This window comes from Poecilia reticulata, chromosome 8, assembly GCF_904066995.2.
Source record: "Poecilia reticulata chromosome 8, P_reticulata-male-v2, whole genome shotgun sequence".
NCBI lineage: Eukaryota > Metazoa > Chordata > Actinopteri > Cyprinodontiformes > Poeciliidae > Poecilia > Poecilia reticulata.
The window spans coordinates 23,514,825-23,531,024 of NC_088837.1; the positions used below are offsets into that span (position 1 = coordinate 23,514,825).

The following is a 16,200-nucleotide window of genomic DNA, read 5'->3' on the forward strand; positions in this document are numbered from 1 at the left end:
GCTAATGCTAAAGTTCTAAATCAACATGTTATTTAGTTGACGCTAATGCTAAAGTGCTAAATCAACATGTTATTTAGTGGAAGCTAATGCTAAAGTGCTAAATCAACATGTTATTTAGTGGAAGCTAATGTTAAAGCTAATGATGAAGGTTTACAAAACAGCCAACTTTATTAACACTTCAGAATTAACTCTTGAAAAATAAATTTAGGGGAAGCTAAGTGTGCTGAACATTTTCATTGTTAGAGAAATTCTAAAGCTCTAAATGAAAAACTAGCTCTGCTATTAGCATGTTAGCGGGTTAGTGGAAATGTGCCAAGCGCTGTTTAAATGTTCCTGGGGGCAACAGAAAGAAATACACAGCTGAATTGATTTCTGCGTGACGCCAGCAGGCTAACATTAAACTTCTGGACTATTCTTGACTTCAGTCTCATTGAAAATTTGTGGATGACCTTTGACATTCACAAATTCTGGAAATTAGAGTTGTCAGACATCCAGCCAAGTAAATTGGTGTATCAGACTTTAGCTTGAAAAATTAATTTAGGGGAAGCTAAGTGCTAAATATTTTCAAAGTTAGCTAAAGTTCTAAGTAAAAAATTAGCTCTGCTATTAGCATGTTAGCCGATTAATGTCAAACAGCTAGATGGCTACATCTAGACACATTTGGGTGTTTCTATGGAACAACAGAAAGAAATACACGGCCAAGTTAATTTATGAGTGAATCAAACAGCTTCTGGATTAGCCTCGACTTCAAATCTTAGTAAAAATGTGTGAATGATCCTTAAAAACCGGGCCTGTTCAAAGAAATCTACTTATAATCCCATTAAATTAGGATGGCATTCGTGCTGCTGAGTGATGTAAACTTCTGACTGGACTGTTCTGGACTTTATTCAGTCCAGCGTTTTTGCTCGAATGAGTCATTCTCTCCCCCACCGTCTGGCCACACGCTCTCCCCCACTGACCTGTCACAGATTAAAAGGCTCATAACTGTGAAGAAATGCAGGATGACATCACTGTGGGTGTTTTTTTTATTTTTATGATTATTAATTGCCATCGTCATCATCGCCTCCTCCCGCCTCGTCTCGTTTTTTTCCTTCCTTCCAGCGTTTGCCCCCATTTCCAGCTCGGATAAAAGCTTCACACAATGGCTGCAAATTAGACTTTACGCCTGCAGCCGCTGGCGTTGATGCGTGATTTGTAGATGTTGTGGTAACGGTGCTTTAGCTTGGCATATGCGTGATGTGTTAATAGCATGCGTCTGGAGACAAGGTTGTTGTTTTTATCCATCTTGGCGTCGATGTGGCACCAGCGAGACGGATAAAGCTTTTTACGACGTCACATGACGAATCCTGCCTCTTCACTTGGGCTTCGCTCGTTAATTCGCCTCTTAAGGTGAATCATGATTGTTGCAAACCCCAAATTGTTATTTGGGTTTTTTTTTGTTGTGTTGGGATCAAAACAAAAACTAAAGATGTTGAATTTATAGGTGCTAACTTGAAGCTACACAGTAAAAATGCCAGTGTTGAATTAACACCCAAAAGTGTCTAAGTCAGCAAGTGTTAAAGTAACACTTTTGAAAGTGTTAAAAGATTGACACCCATTTTTTGTTAAATTAACATTGGTCTATAATACTGAAATGGGTTTAAGAAAAGTTAAACTTTCCATTTCTGTGTATTGTTTTGAATATTTTCCACTGGATTTGATTGATATTGGCACCCTGTGGGGTTAATTATTTACTTTTTTAACACCACATTATGTTTTGTGATCAACACTACACTGGTGTTACTTTTAATATATTTTAACACCAGCACCGTTGTAATGTTAATGTGACTCTGTATTGTTGAATTTAACACCAGCTGACTTGGACACATATAGACACTTTTGGGTGTTAATTCAACACCGGCATTTTTACTGTGTACATGTTCCTCCGATCCGATTAATATCTGTATTGATCCCAGTATTGTAAAAAGTTGGTAAACGATTCATAACAGCAGATCTATTCAGTATATTTCTACGCTTTAATATTTATTTTTGCATCATATTTATATTTCCTAATTGCACTTTTTGATACATTTGAAAGGTTTGTTGCAGTTTATATTTTAAATGTTTGACCAAAGTATTCAATTTATTGTTTTTGTCAGTTTCTGCGTTTCCATTACAGATGTGTGAATGTTCTGCTAATGTAAAAAATAAATTAAAAAACAATTCTACAATTCCTGTGTTTCCAATAATAAAAAAATGATTATAATCACATGTGCATAAGTCAGTAAAAAACATTCAGCATCATCATTATGGAGCTACTTCCTGTTGTCGTTTTCTTTGTGGTTTTTGCCAGTAGTAGCATCCGGTTGTTGATCATGTGACTCGTGTAGAACTAACAAAAATTTTACATCGCAGTTTTGCAAAATAAGTCAAGTGAGAACTGAATTTTTTCAAAATTGCCGCGTTTCCATTAAGCTGATTTGTTTTCGATTGTCAAATTGTGCATTTAAATCGTCAGTTTTTTACTTTTATCCTCCCAACTGGACTGACTGAACAAATTAAAGTTGTGTCGTTTTTACAGGTTTGACCAAACTTTGTCAGTTAGTGCATGAAATTAATTTGTAATTTATTATATTTATATTTGTGTTTTTTAAAAAAAAGAAAATATTGAGTCTGTTCTGATTTCTGTATCGGTATCGGCCGATCCTGAACTTCAGATGTCGGTATTGATAGCATAAGTAAAAATTTCTACTTTTAAGTTAAACTAAATGTTTGAACATCCCTGATGTAAGTGAAATAATCTGCCATGTTTTTCATTAATGTTGAAGAATTATTGAAATAATTCAAGCTAATCTTCCTGAAAAGTTACTTGTAAGTTAATTTTGTCATATTTGGGGTTGTGCTGGTTATCAAATAAAGGTTATTCAGCACGTTTTGGTCTGTGTTTAAAAACAGACACGTATGTCTTTCCGTATCTGATCGGCCGATCAGATATTGGAAGTGGATCGGTGCATCGCCGGTCCTTCAGGTTCTTTATTTCGCTCCGTTTTCTGTTCCCCTCTCTGCAGAAATCTCCGTCAGCCTGCTGTCGGTCATCGTGACGTTCTGCGGCATCGTCCTCCTCTCCGTGTCCCTCTTCGTCTCCTGGAAGCTCTGCTGGCTGCCATGGCGGGACAAGGAGGGCGGCGGGCTGAGCCTGACGTCGGGGCTGCTGCCCGGGACCGCCGGGCTGGGAGGCGCCGCGGGGCCGTCGCTTTTACCCCCGCTGCTGCAGAGGAAGGAGGGCCACTCCTCTTCCTCGCTCTACCCCTCGCTGGGGCAGCAGGGGCACCCCCACTTCTCTGACCTGGTGGGGCTGGAGAGAGGGGAGGGCGGCGGGGTGGTGGGGGGGCCGAACGAGACCCAGGAGCATTCGTACCTGGACATGGACTCCTACCCCAACAATGCTGGTGAGAAATGCCCCTTTTGCCCCCCAACCTGCAGCTTTTATTTAGTTATTTTCTGGTTTAATTCATGGATTCGTGCCAAAGTCTGAGCAACATGAACCTGATTTTCAGATTATTTATAGATTAACATGCTTGTTATCTCTTTATATTCAGTCATTTTAAATTTCTTTCATCACTCTTGGATATATTTTACAAACTGGAACTGAAGCCCTTTGATTTTCCACCAGTTTTATTTTTTCATTTTGAGGTTTTGCTGCTGAACGTTGTTCGTTATTATAAAGATGGCCGCCGTTTTCCGACGGCGCTGCTGGCCTTTACAGTCCGGATGTCGATCAAGTCACCAGCCTGTGTTTGTTTGTTACTGCTACAGCTGAACTCTAACTATCTGACATTTACTGGAGTAACTTTTATTTTTAGAAAATTTACTTTTAGGAGTATTTTTACTTTTACTTGAGTAAAATTTCTGGATTTTCTCCCCACTGAATGGAAAACAATTTTTTTTTTAAATCACCAGACAGACCTGCAGGTTTAGTTAAAGTTTCCTAATTTTTTTTACTTTTAAACATTTTCTTTTGCTGATTTAGTTATTTTTTGTCACTTATATGAATTATTGTCATTTTGGTTCTTAAAATAACAAAATTTCCACTTAACTTTATATTTTGGTTCGTCTGATGATGTAATTTTTAAGTATTAAAGGATCTGATCAGATTCTCCAGGGGTGTTTCCGATCTGACTGCGGCCCGGGGGCCATTTGTGGCCCCCAGCTGTAATTAAAAAAAATGATACAAAATTTGGCTGTAGTTCCAGTTGGAGACTTTTAATTTGTAATCACAACAACTTAATTTTTTGACACAGGAAAAAATAAAGTACAACACAAAGTATTTAGTTTTAACCAAAAAAAACACACACAATACTTTGTCTTTTTATCTATTTATAAAAAGATAAACTTAATTATGTTTTTATAAATAAGTTTTAGCAAAAAGTAAAACCAAGTTTATCCAAATCAGCTTTTATTTTTTTCTTAAACTTGACTAAATAAAGCAAAAGTTTTGAAAGAAAGTGACTGAAATCCAGTTCTTATTGCTAAAAATAAATGTATTCTATGAAACTCAAAATAAACTGAAAACTAGATGTTTTTCTTTTAAATCAGAAAACGTGCAAAATCTGTTGCGGTGGATTTAGGGCCATTGTAGAAAAAAATACAAATCTGCAAAAAATAACCTGAAATCTTCTAGAAAAACAAGGAAATCTGCTGGGGGGGGGTAAAAAAAATCAAATTTTTAGATTAATATCAGGAATTTTCTACAAAAAAACCTTGAAAATGTCTGAATTTCAAATGTTGAACATTTTTCTAAGAAATTTCCAAGTTTTCTAGAAAATTTCTGAGATTATTCACAAACGTTTTAGTGGAGACGTTCTCAGTTTTTCTGTCTGAAGGCCCAAATGCGCCGTCATAAAAATCCCTTTCAAGTTTTGGTTCTGCATTAAACTGATTTATTATCCTCTTGATTTTACATTGGGTTGTTTTTGGTCCAAATCTACTTTTGAGGCTCCAATTTTTACCCACGTGGCCAAAAGTCTGGACCCCCCCTGAGTTTCTCCGTCCTTGAGTAGATTTTTACCAAATGAGTGATTTATTGGACGGCTACTCTTTTACTTTTGCTCGTGTTAAAGCAGTTCTGCTCCTAGGTAGTGTGATTTCTGGGGGCTCCGCCCACCTCGGCCTGTCGGCAGCGATAACTGAGACAGACGGTTTGTTTTTGCTTCTCTAGGGACTCTGAAGCTGAGTCAAACGTCGCCGGATGTCCCCAACTCGGAGGGCGGGGCCCATCCCAACAAGGAGCTGCCCAACGCCCTGTCCCAGCAGCAGGTCACCCCGCGGTCAGTCAGCCGTCCGATTCCTCACCGCTGAACTTAACGCATGCTAATTGTTTAAAATCGATATCACTGAATGTCAACTGGTGCAAAAATGTGTCTGAGCACAAACCGCCAGTCGTCTCAGGAAGGTCAGATTCTGCAGCGCTGAAAGAATCTGCTTGAGTTTGCAAAGTTGCATCCAAAAACAACCTGATATTATTGATTATTGGATCTTTTTTTGGGTTTATGTGCAGAAAAAAGTTTGAAATCCAGGCAGAAGGTCAAACTGAGGTCAAGCGTAACGATAAAGCTCATCAAAAACTTTTCAAGCATTAGTAAATAGCTGCCTCTATGTTTGGTGAGTACTTCTTAAAATTAAATAATTATGTAATTTGACAGTATATTTCCTAAAAACGTTGATTTGATTGATAAGAAAAGTTATTTTTATGTGGCTCTGGTATGGAAGAAAATTGGGATCATTGGGAAAAAAATTAATTCTGACTTTTAATCTTACAAGAAAAATATGATTTCTGAGGAAAAACGTGGAAATTTCATGCAAAAGAAAAAAACTGAATTCTGAAAAAAAAGCCAATACAAAGTATATAATGATATAAAGTGTAGTTAACGAAGCTATTCCCAGACAAAATTAACAAATCCCTTAAATATAACAGATTTGACAGCATAAAAGTGGCAACAACATGAAATGAACATGAAGAAATTCAGCAACAGATGAGAAATTATTAAAGCTCATAACTGGTTATTTATTTATGCTTCATTCAGTCAGCAGGTGAGACAGAAAATAACCTGCAGAATCAGAAAATAACCTGCAGAATCAGAAAATAACCTGCAGAATCACCAGAAAATAACCTGCAGAATCACCAGAAAATAACCTGCAGAATCAGAAAATAACCTGCAGATTCACCAGAAAATAACCTGCAGAATCAGAAAATAACCTGCAGAATCACCAGAAAATAACCTGCAGAATCACCAGAAAATAACCTGCAGAATCACCAGAAAATAACCTGCAGAATCAGAAAATAACCTGCAGAATCACCAGAAAATAACCTGCAGAATCACCAGAAAATAACCTGCAGAATCAGAAAATAACCTGCAGAATCAGAAAATAACCTGCAGAATCAGAAAATAACCTGCAGAACCAGAAATCAGAATCCGTCTGCGAAGCTCCCAGTTTCTATTTTCCTTGCGTGTTGCTCATATTTCTGACTCCCTGTGTGATTTCAGACCGAAGCCCATGACTCACCAGCTCTCCAGCCCAGATTTCCACGGCGAGGAGAAGGAGCAGGTCACCTGCATCGGGCAGATCAAGCCGGAGCTTTACAGGCCCAAAGGCGATCAGGGCGAAGGCAAGCAGGGCGACACCTGCGGCAGGATCTGCTTCCTGCTGCGCTACGCCTTCAAGTAAGCAAAGCGCGGCTGGCTGCACACTCTGACAGGAGGCTCCCGCTAATTTAACTGGGGAAAGGCAGAACTGGAAGCACTGGGAAATTTAACTGGGACAACTTGATCCGCTGTTGCTCATGTTGGATGTTTTTAAGGTTTGGCTTGATTTCCCTGTAGAGGCATTGAATATTTAAACTGCATAGTTTGGATCTGAGTTTTGGTTTCAACTTTAAATAACGTTTTCCCAGTTTAGGCTTTTAGTCAGATATTTTTATACGCTGAATAAAGACACTTTATGAAGACATTCAAAACTGACTTTAGTTTTCTGAGATCAGAAGTCAGAGTTTAGGTTTTTCTTTTCTCAGAATTTAGATTTTTGTTTTTTTTCCCCTCAGAATTTTGAATTTTTTCCTCAAAAGTCTAATTTTATTCACGTTAAGATTAAAGTGAGACTCGTGTATAAAATCTGACTTCATACAGAAACTAGTGACTTCTTCACTGTCTGAAGTTAAATCTAACTGAACTTTTCTTGTTTTGGTTAGTTAAAATTACCAAACCTATTTCTGTTTACTACGTTTTTTTCTTTTTTTTATATATATTTATTTATTGTTCAGTTTTAAATTTACCGAAAACATTTTTTTTAGAGATTTAGAGCAGGAAGGTCATTAACATCATTTGTTTGTTTTAATGTGATGATATTTATTATCAATAACTTATTGATCGTCTCATATTTCATACGTTAAACAACGTTGTTGAAATTGGGGGATTTTTTGGTAAATTAGTGTTTCGTTCTCTGACCAGTTTGTTGTTTACACCGTGTGAGACTTTTCAAAGCATAAAGTTTTGTTATGTTTTACTTAACCTGTTGAATATTATCATTAAAAACGGTGACGGTAAAGTCACTGTGGTGCTGGAAAAGTTTGATTACCTTGGAAACGGGTTGGATTTTCCAGTGCGGCTTGTCTGCTGTTTTTAAGACAAAGCTGGAAGTCCGACCCACATTTTATGCATAACACCAGCCGCTCCTTTTGATTCTGCAGCGATGCCCTGCAGCGCTGTGAAAGCTTTCACCGACTTGCTTGATTGGGTTATGTGTGAAGGAGCAGAAGTGGTTTAAAGAGGGTCTCATGTTAATGGAGAAACCATGAAAACTTAATCTGAAAAGACACAGTGAGAGTCTTGAAACGTATTCAGACCGACACCGGCTCGTCCTTCGGCCCGAGGTTCCTTCCTCTTGCATCGGAGTCATGTGTGAAATGACTGAAGCAGTTTGGGAGAAGAAGTTTGACCTCTGCAGTTACACCAAGCAGAGATCAAAGGAGTGTCTGACACGGCGGCCATGATGGATATGTGAGCGCAGCAGGACTGAATCCCTGAACGACGCACCTGAAGGAGGAGATGGTTTCTGCAGCGAAGCTGGGGAACCGTTCTGGGTTTCTTCCACCAGAAAGGTTCAAATTGTTGGTCAGCAAAAGTTCTGCACTGCAAAAACACAACATGCAAAGTAACGTTGGTCTAGTTTCTAGTGCTGATATCTTAGTACACATGAAATGAGACAAAATTGACATATAATTAACTTTTCAGCAGGAAATGGAGGTTGTTTTATTCGATAATTAATCTTTACTGAAAAAGGTTTCGTTATTTAACTCATAAGACATTTTTACCATAAGTGAAATAACCTACCAATGGAGTTTGTTACTCAGAAATTTTGAGACTAAGCTCAAACATTTTCTAGAAAAAACGTTTAAATTTCTGAGTTTGAAAGGTTTAAAATTTGCTAGAAGAAATTCTGAAATGTTGAGCCCAATCTCAGACTTTCTGCGGGGTTTTTTTCTTACAAATTCTTTACTGTCAGAAATGTCTACGTTTTTTTTTTAGGAATTGTCTCAGAATAATCTCAATTTCAGTTTTTTTTTTTTTGCAAATTCTTTACTTTTGGAGCTCAAAAACTCAAATTTCTTTAGAAAAAGCTGAAATTTTGAGCTTAAATTGACATTTCTGAATTTGAAAAGTTTTCAACTTTGCAAACTCAGAAACTGTTTTGACTTTTGAAGCTCAGAAATGTTCATATGTTTTTCCAGAAAATTTCTTTTACGAATGTGACCCATATCCGATACGCATCTGACTCAAATGCGACCATAACGTCCAGGCCGCATTCATCCGAACTGAACGTCACTGATAATCAACAAATTCTGCTTCCTGATTCGCGCAGGCGGGAAGAAAAACAACAACCATGACGGACTATATGAGGATTAAGTTGCTAATTTGCTGCTCCGGCCGACAACAACTTCCAATATGTAAGCTAAGCTCCACCGTTAGCCTCCATGTTTACTTCCGCAAACACTGAGCTCTTCTTCTTCTTTTTACGGCGGTTGGCAGAACACTGAGAACGCTGACGCTATCGCACCCTCTACTGCGCATGCGGGACACTTTCAGGTCGTTTGCCCGTTCAGACTGCAGAACGCATACAGGTCGCGTTTACTGGCAGTGTGAACGGCCCCGGCAAAACAAAATCGGAATTGGGTCACTTCAGGTTTCAGTGTGAACTAAATGGTGATCCTGGTTCTCAGCCTGCTGGATCTGAAGGGCCTGTCGGGTCTGCGGGGGGCAGCTCTGCATGCCTTCCTGCTCTGACACGTTGAAACATTGCAAAGCGTGAAAGTGCTGATGGTCGGAGAAAAGAAAGGGTGCGACGTTTCATTCATGAATTATATATGTGAGCCGGTTTGAGCAGCAACCTGCCGACGCATCATCAGAGGACAGAGAATTAGCCTAATGGAGGAAACGGCTAAACAAACCCACTCCTGCGTCTCGTTCAAGTCAGCGGATGACGTCTGTCTCTGTAGGTATGGAGTAGAAAACAAAGGTTGCTGCAAACACTCAGTCACCTCGGTGCGTTAATGTGTGAGACCCGCTAACAGTCGATGTCAGACCTGCTCAGGTCCTCCGGGAAACGCATTTCTATTGACGAGCCCGTTAAAAGCTGACACGTTTCCACAGCGGGAATAACGGCGAGCTTTCCGTGAGTCCGCCAGGAATGAGGTGGCGGAGCCTGTTTGAGCTGCGACAGGTGAATTCACTCTGAGGAAACATCAGGAAATCCTCAGGTATTCTCTAACACGGGTCCTTAAAATCCCTAAAAATGATTTAATTTCAATTTTATGTTTCCTAGGTTTGGAAAGTGCTTGATATTTTGTAATAAATGCAATATAATGTTATAATTTGCATTAATTTGGAAAACATTATCATTAAGACATTTTCATGTGCCTATAAAAAGTCTTGTTTTAATGTTGGTTAGAATGAACAAATTGTTTCTAAATACCAAAAAATGTAGCGAGAACATTTTTAGATATATTTCTTTAAATTGTGGTATAAGCAAATCAAATACAGGTGTTAAGATTATGTGAACATTCACAAAAAGAAAATATATTCTGTATATTCTGCTTGGAGGTCGTTTATTGGAGCTGGTCGATGCGGCTGAAAAACTGATCACGATATGAGTGTTTCATATCAGTCGATAATTATTGATTCGATTTTTGTTCTAATATCTCAAACTGTAATCGTCGTTTTCTCCTTTAACTCCACGCAGTTATTTTTTATTTTTAAGCAGCTGTAAGGTGAAACCTGGAACAGGGCAAGCTAACAGGTTGTTGCTAGGTAACCAAAGAGTGAGTGAGTTGCTAGGTTACCAAAGAGCGAGTGAGTTGATTCCACCAACTTAGCGTAGCTAGCCGTGAGGTCGAGCAGCTAATGTCTTTCCTCTGCCTACATCTCCCAGAATGCTGTGCTGTGAAATTATTAAACACTCTGTTGGATAATATCTATTTATATTGATCACATGTCGATCAATATTGTTATTGATTTATTGCCCGGCTCCAAACCGATTTGTTTGGATTGTTTTAGTGCCGGGTGTCCACACTGTGGTCCGGGGGCCATTATTGGCCCATGAAATGATTTTGTTTGGCCCCTGAACACAAATCGAATACTAAAAATTTGGCCAACTGATGACCCCAAAATTAGAAAATGATGTGTTTTTCTTTTAATTAGGCAACAGTCTGGAGCCTCTTTATGTTTGGGATCTTTGAGGATATCTAGATTTCATGTTGTTTATTATCAAGCATTAAAAGAAAAAAAAAATCACAAACAAATTTTAACATTGTCAGTTTATTGAATCAGGTAATTTAAATTTGTCAGGATTTTGAGATTTCATTGTTTATTTTGCTCAATATCAAGCAACATTTTGAGTTTTATGAATTTTGTCAGTTTTGGCCTCAGGAGAAAAAAACTTAAAAAAAAAAAACACACAAAAAAACACCACTGATGTAATGAATATTTATTATTCCTAATGGCTAAATTACTTATTGGTTTGTGTAATTGAAAGAAAGTAAACGTAGATTTATATTTTCTATGATAATGTTATTTATTTTTAATTAGTGTTTTGTTCTGGGATCAGTCAGGATGTTTCAAAACAAAGTTTAGCTGTAGAATGTAGGATACAATCATAAAACACTGTTAAAAACAGTAATAAATTAATATTAAAGTAAATTAAAATAGTCTCTGTTTTTATCTCATTAAATACGCTTGAATTTTCCTGTGGAAGAAATCTAGAAACCCTGCTAATAAAGACGCTTCATTGCATTAGTTTCCTTTTCTTTCCAGTTATTACTAATCTGGTTAATTAATTAGAAAATGTAAAAATGTATCCCGAAGTGCAGCATGGTGCAGCATCATCTTGATTCGACCCGACTGCGTGTTTACGTGGCTGGATGTGAGTCGGGAGTAAACGCTTGTCCAGATTCTCCACGGCTCTGATGTCAACACGCATCCTGCGGACGCTGCAGCCGCTGCGGGTCACTGTCTGCCGTTTGCCCCGCTGATCCGGCCTCAGCCTCCAGCTCACGCCGGCCTCCTGTACAGCAGCAAATGAAGTGCTGACAGCCTCGTTAACACATGGAGACGCAGCCTAACGAGGTCTGATTAAAAGCCTCCGAGCTGTCCTCATCTTCATCTGGTAATTAAATGCATAATAAACGGCGAAGCGTTCGTATGTGCAGACATCAGCGCGCGCGCAGAGATCTTATGTTTGTTTGCGTGACAGAGAGATATTTTCAGTCCTGCTCGGTTGTTTGTGCGTTTGTGCAGAAAGGGGCTGTTAGGCTATTTTTAAACAAAGGCTGCTGATTGTCCAATTTCTAACTAATGCGTGCAACCTTTCAACATGTTTCTGTGTGGAGAAGTAGGAACAGCTGCAGGGCACAACACCGTGATCCGCCACCTGAAGGTTTCTGGCTTTTTCCACTATTAGTTTTCCTCCCTGCATATATCAGAGTTCAGTTTAACTCAATCTGAGTCTCATCCGTAAACAAAGTCTTCTTTGGATTAGGGCTGAAATGATTAATCGTGATTAATCGGTTAATGAAACAATCGATTAATCGTTAACTGGAGCAACTCAAAAAATACCAATTGTTGAAAGAACAACATATTTAGAGTAGTAATTGAGTCATAACTGTACAAATATACAAACATTTTGCATTTAAGATAAAAAAAAAAAAACACCCTAAAACTCCTCCACCTGGTTCAAATCCTGTAACGTTTTCCTGTTTTGGTGCAGAGTTATCAGATAAATTGTAATTTAATGCATTCATGTCTGTGGTCCTTTTTTAAATAAAACATTCAGCCTGGTTTTCTGTATCGGATCGGTGTCGGTCGATACTAATGGGTATCAGAAGTGGATAAAGTGGACCGGTGCGTCCGTGAGGCTCATCCCAGGACGTTAAAGATAATAAACGAGCTCCGTTCTGTGTGCCTCTCTGTGCCTCTGAGCTTTCATTTCGCTCTGCTGACGGTGCAGCCGTGGTGCAGCTCTGGAGATGGCGCACACAAACACTCGCCGGCTATTCTTGCTCCTTCTCGTCTCCTCCAGAGACTCTCAACTCTCCCACTCCAATTTGTGTGCACGAGTTCAGCACAGGTGTTTCGGTGTTTGTGTGTGGGCTAATCCTGTCTGAGTCTCGGCGTGTTTGTTGTGCAAGCCCCGACTCCATGTCTTACTTTAAGGATAACTCGGTTCTGCTTTCTCCTCGTCTCAGCACGGAGCAGTTGGTGGTGAAGATACTGAAAGCTCTGGACCTGCCAGCGAAGGACGCCAACGGCTTCTCCGACCCGTACGTGAAGATCTACCTACTGCCAGACAGAAAGAAGAAATTCCAGACAAAGGTGCGTCCCGCTCGCCTCCGTCCTCGTCGGGAATCGGCTGTTATTCCGGTGAAAGGAAAACACTTTCCCACCAGTTTCATTCTGTCCTAACAACCCATGGAGAATTACACAGTCTCACTAATGTAATCCCATCTAATCAAGTCTGAGGCACAATTTATGCTGGATAATGTGCTTCAGATGAGAACTGCAGATAACTGGCACATTTTCCTGGGGTTTGAAGGCTCTTCAGTCTGGTGTGAGGGAAAGCAGATCAGGATCAGATGGATTTATAGCGACGCGTAACGCGTGTTGCCAGATTGGGCTGTTTTTGGTGAGGTTGTTCAAATCCGGATTACTTTTCACAACATTTGGCCAAATACATTTTGGGGAAGGTAAACCTTTTGCTTTTTTGTTCTATTTCCAACAAAAGGGCAACAGTTTGATGTTATTGGACCAAACAAATATTAGGACAGTTGAGAAAATCAGTTTTAATGAGGATAATAATCTGCTATATCCATCCATCCATTTTCTTTACACCCTTGTCCCTCAGTGGGGTCGGGAGGGGTGCTGGTGCCCATCTCCAGTTAGCGTTCTGGGCGAGAGGCGGGGTCACCTGGACAGGTCACCAGTCTGTCATGGGGCAGCACAGAGGACAGGACAAACAACCATGCACACACCTAGGGATAATTTGGAGAGACCAATTAACCTAACAGTCATGTTTTTGGACTGTGGGAGGAAACCAGAGTACCCAGAGAAAACCCACCATGCACAGGGAGAACATGCAAACTCCATGCAGAAAGACCGGGGCCGGGAATCGAACCCAGAACCTTCTTGCTGCAAGGCAACAGCTCTACCAACTGCGCCACTGTGCAGCCCTCAATCTGCTATATTTCATTTAAATAATAAAAAAAAATGTTTCCATTCATGACTTGATGTATATGTTAACATAATATAATTTTCCATTTTGAGATCATCTGCGAAACAATGAAAATGAATATTATACTTACCAGAGGTAGCATGCACAAAAAGAAAACCCTGGAATTGAGCCCTGCTGGATGCCGTATTGTAATGACGTAAAACTGGAGCAGCTTGAGAGCAGCGAACAAGGAACTGATAGACCTGAACAAAGTGAATTAATAAACTCTGCAATGTGATGCTTCAGTGCCTCTGAGATGTCATTAAAAACTAACTAAGATGACGGCTGTGGATAAAAAATACACTGTAGACCTAAAGTTAGAGGGAACAGAAAGTCTAATTAAGACGAGTAGTTCTGCTAAAAGAGGTAAAAATTATTTATTGGAGGGGTTACGTTCCCTTCATTTGTGGTTTTGGTTTATATTATAAGATCGTGTTGCTTTCTGTCGCTGGTACAGAAAAGCGAATGTTAAATGAATTTTCCCTTCAGAGAATCTTGGCTGCGTTGTGGAAACTGTCAAAGAGTGAATGGTAACCCGCACAACTTTTAGCTTAAAGCAAATGGCCAGAGGTGCTTTAGCAACAATAATATAAACACAACAGGTTAATAAAAATAACAATACTATAAAATAAACAAAATGGAGCATTTCATAAAGATGCAAGGTTTAATAAACATTGTCAAAGAAACTCATTTTTCCTTCTGGTTTGTTTAGAGTGGAAACAACTGAGAGGTTGTTTGGGCCTATCGGTCGCCACAGGTGACCAATTAAGCTTGGTCAGGTTGAGATCGTCTTATGGTCTAAACAAAACATGTTCACTGCATATTTTGCACAAAATCATTCCGTTTTAGGGCATCTTCTCACTATAAATCCAAATAAACTGGTCCTGGCCACGCCCCCCAGCTCAACGTTTACACTCTCAGGTGAAAATGGCTGCAAAAAGATGTGTAATTATTCAACTGCACATCTTTGAAAAGCACAAGTAGAGCCTCCTGCACAACCAACAGGAATGCAGCAAGTGGTTTCTGCATGGTAAGTCAACAACAAAACACTTGTCTGTTCCAGCAGCCGTTGTACAGCAGTAAAATCAGCTGACCAAAGCTACTGGCACTCAGCGTGGGTTGCTAGGTTACTGGGCAGAGCTCTGCTGGGGTTGCTGGGCAACAGGCTGATATGTGACGTTACATTTCGGGTGTTTTTGAACCAGCTCGTTTTCCAGATGCCAAAAAAACAGGAACGGGTGGGTGGGTGGGTTTTTTTTTTAAGCACTTTGGTCGTTTTTAGAAGCAATTGAGACTCAAAATAACAGTTTTAAAACGTGTGAAAAGTTAATTTTATATAATATGTCTCCAATAACCACATATAACTTGCCGATGTCATTTTATTGCATCCCTTGGTTCAGTTTCAGAATGTCTGGTTCTTTCTTCCAGCAGCTTTATGCCACAGATCTGAAGCTGTTCACTTCTTCTTCTACTAGTAATGGCATTAGAAAACACATCGTCAGTTATACCAGTTGGTAAACCTGACTCCGCTGCTCGTAGGTTGCAGACTCACAGAAGTCCTTCTCTCTCTAGCTTTGCCCTAATTAACGATTAATATGGCTCCACAGATATTTTTTTACTTTTAAGTTTTTAGCACCTCATTGATACTAAAAGTAGCTAACTCACTTTGACTCTTGTTCCTTGTGTAACAACATCAACCCTGAAGATTAGCATGAATTTAAAGGTAAGATGTGTTTACTGATTGGAAAAACATCAGACTCTTTCATTTCCTATGTGCCAGTCAGCAGGACGGGAATGAGAAGCTGAATAGGACCCATTTCCAGTAGATGTGGTTCTCATCCTGCAGCTTTTCAAAGCAGCCCTTATCCAGCACCACTGGATCAAATGAATAGCTTGTTGCCAGGCCTTTGCAGAGCTGAATGACATCCTGATTAGGTGTGTTGAAGAAGGGATGCTTCTAAAACTCCAGGATCTCTGGAGGGCTGGATTTGGGGTCTCGTCTCACTACAATGTGCTGTTAGTCAGCTTCTGCTGCCTTGCACCAGAAGAATTTGTTCATTGTAATCCGTACAGACGGCAGACATTAAAATGGAATGTCTGGTTCAAAAATGTGCAAAATTCATATTTTGCACATTTTTGGGTCTCAACTCTTAAGTGCTTAAAAAAAAAAAACTGATATTTTTTTGGTAATAAGTTCATATTTTTTGGTGTCTGGTAAAGGATGAGTTTCACAAACCTTCCGAATGTAACAGGGCACCTTCTGCTCCGTTACCTAGCAACCCCAGCGGAACTCTGCTCCGTTACCTAGCAACCCCAGCGGAACTCTGCTCCGTTACTTAGCAACCCCAGCGGAACTCTGCTCCGTTACCTAGCAACCCCAGCGGAACTCTGCTCCGTTACCTAGCA

At 39.6% G+C, this 16,200-nt stretch overlaps 1 protein-coding gene across 1 annotated transcript in view; it reads left to right on the forward strand.

Annotated features, from left to right (window-relative positions):
* The window catches only part of syt3 (synaptotagmin III), a 61,396-nt gene that overhangs the window by 24,581 nt on the left and 20,615 nt on the right, over positions 1-16,200 (forward strand). Inside the window, exons 4-7 of the mRNA XM_008416388.3 lie at positions 3,048-3,428; positions 5,198-5,306; positions 6,525-6,701; positions 12,773-12,899. Coding sequence (XP_008414610.1) covers positions 3,048-3,428; positions 5,198-5,306; positions 6,525-6,701; positions 12,773-12,899 — 794 coding nt within the window. The remainder of the gene's footprint in view (positions 1-3,047; positions 3,429-5,197; positions 5,307-6,524; positions 6,702-12,772; positions 12,900-16,200) is intronic.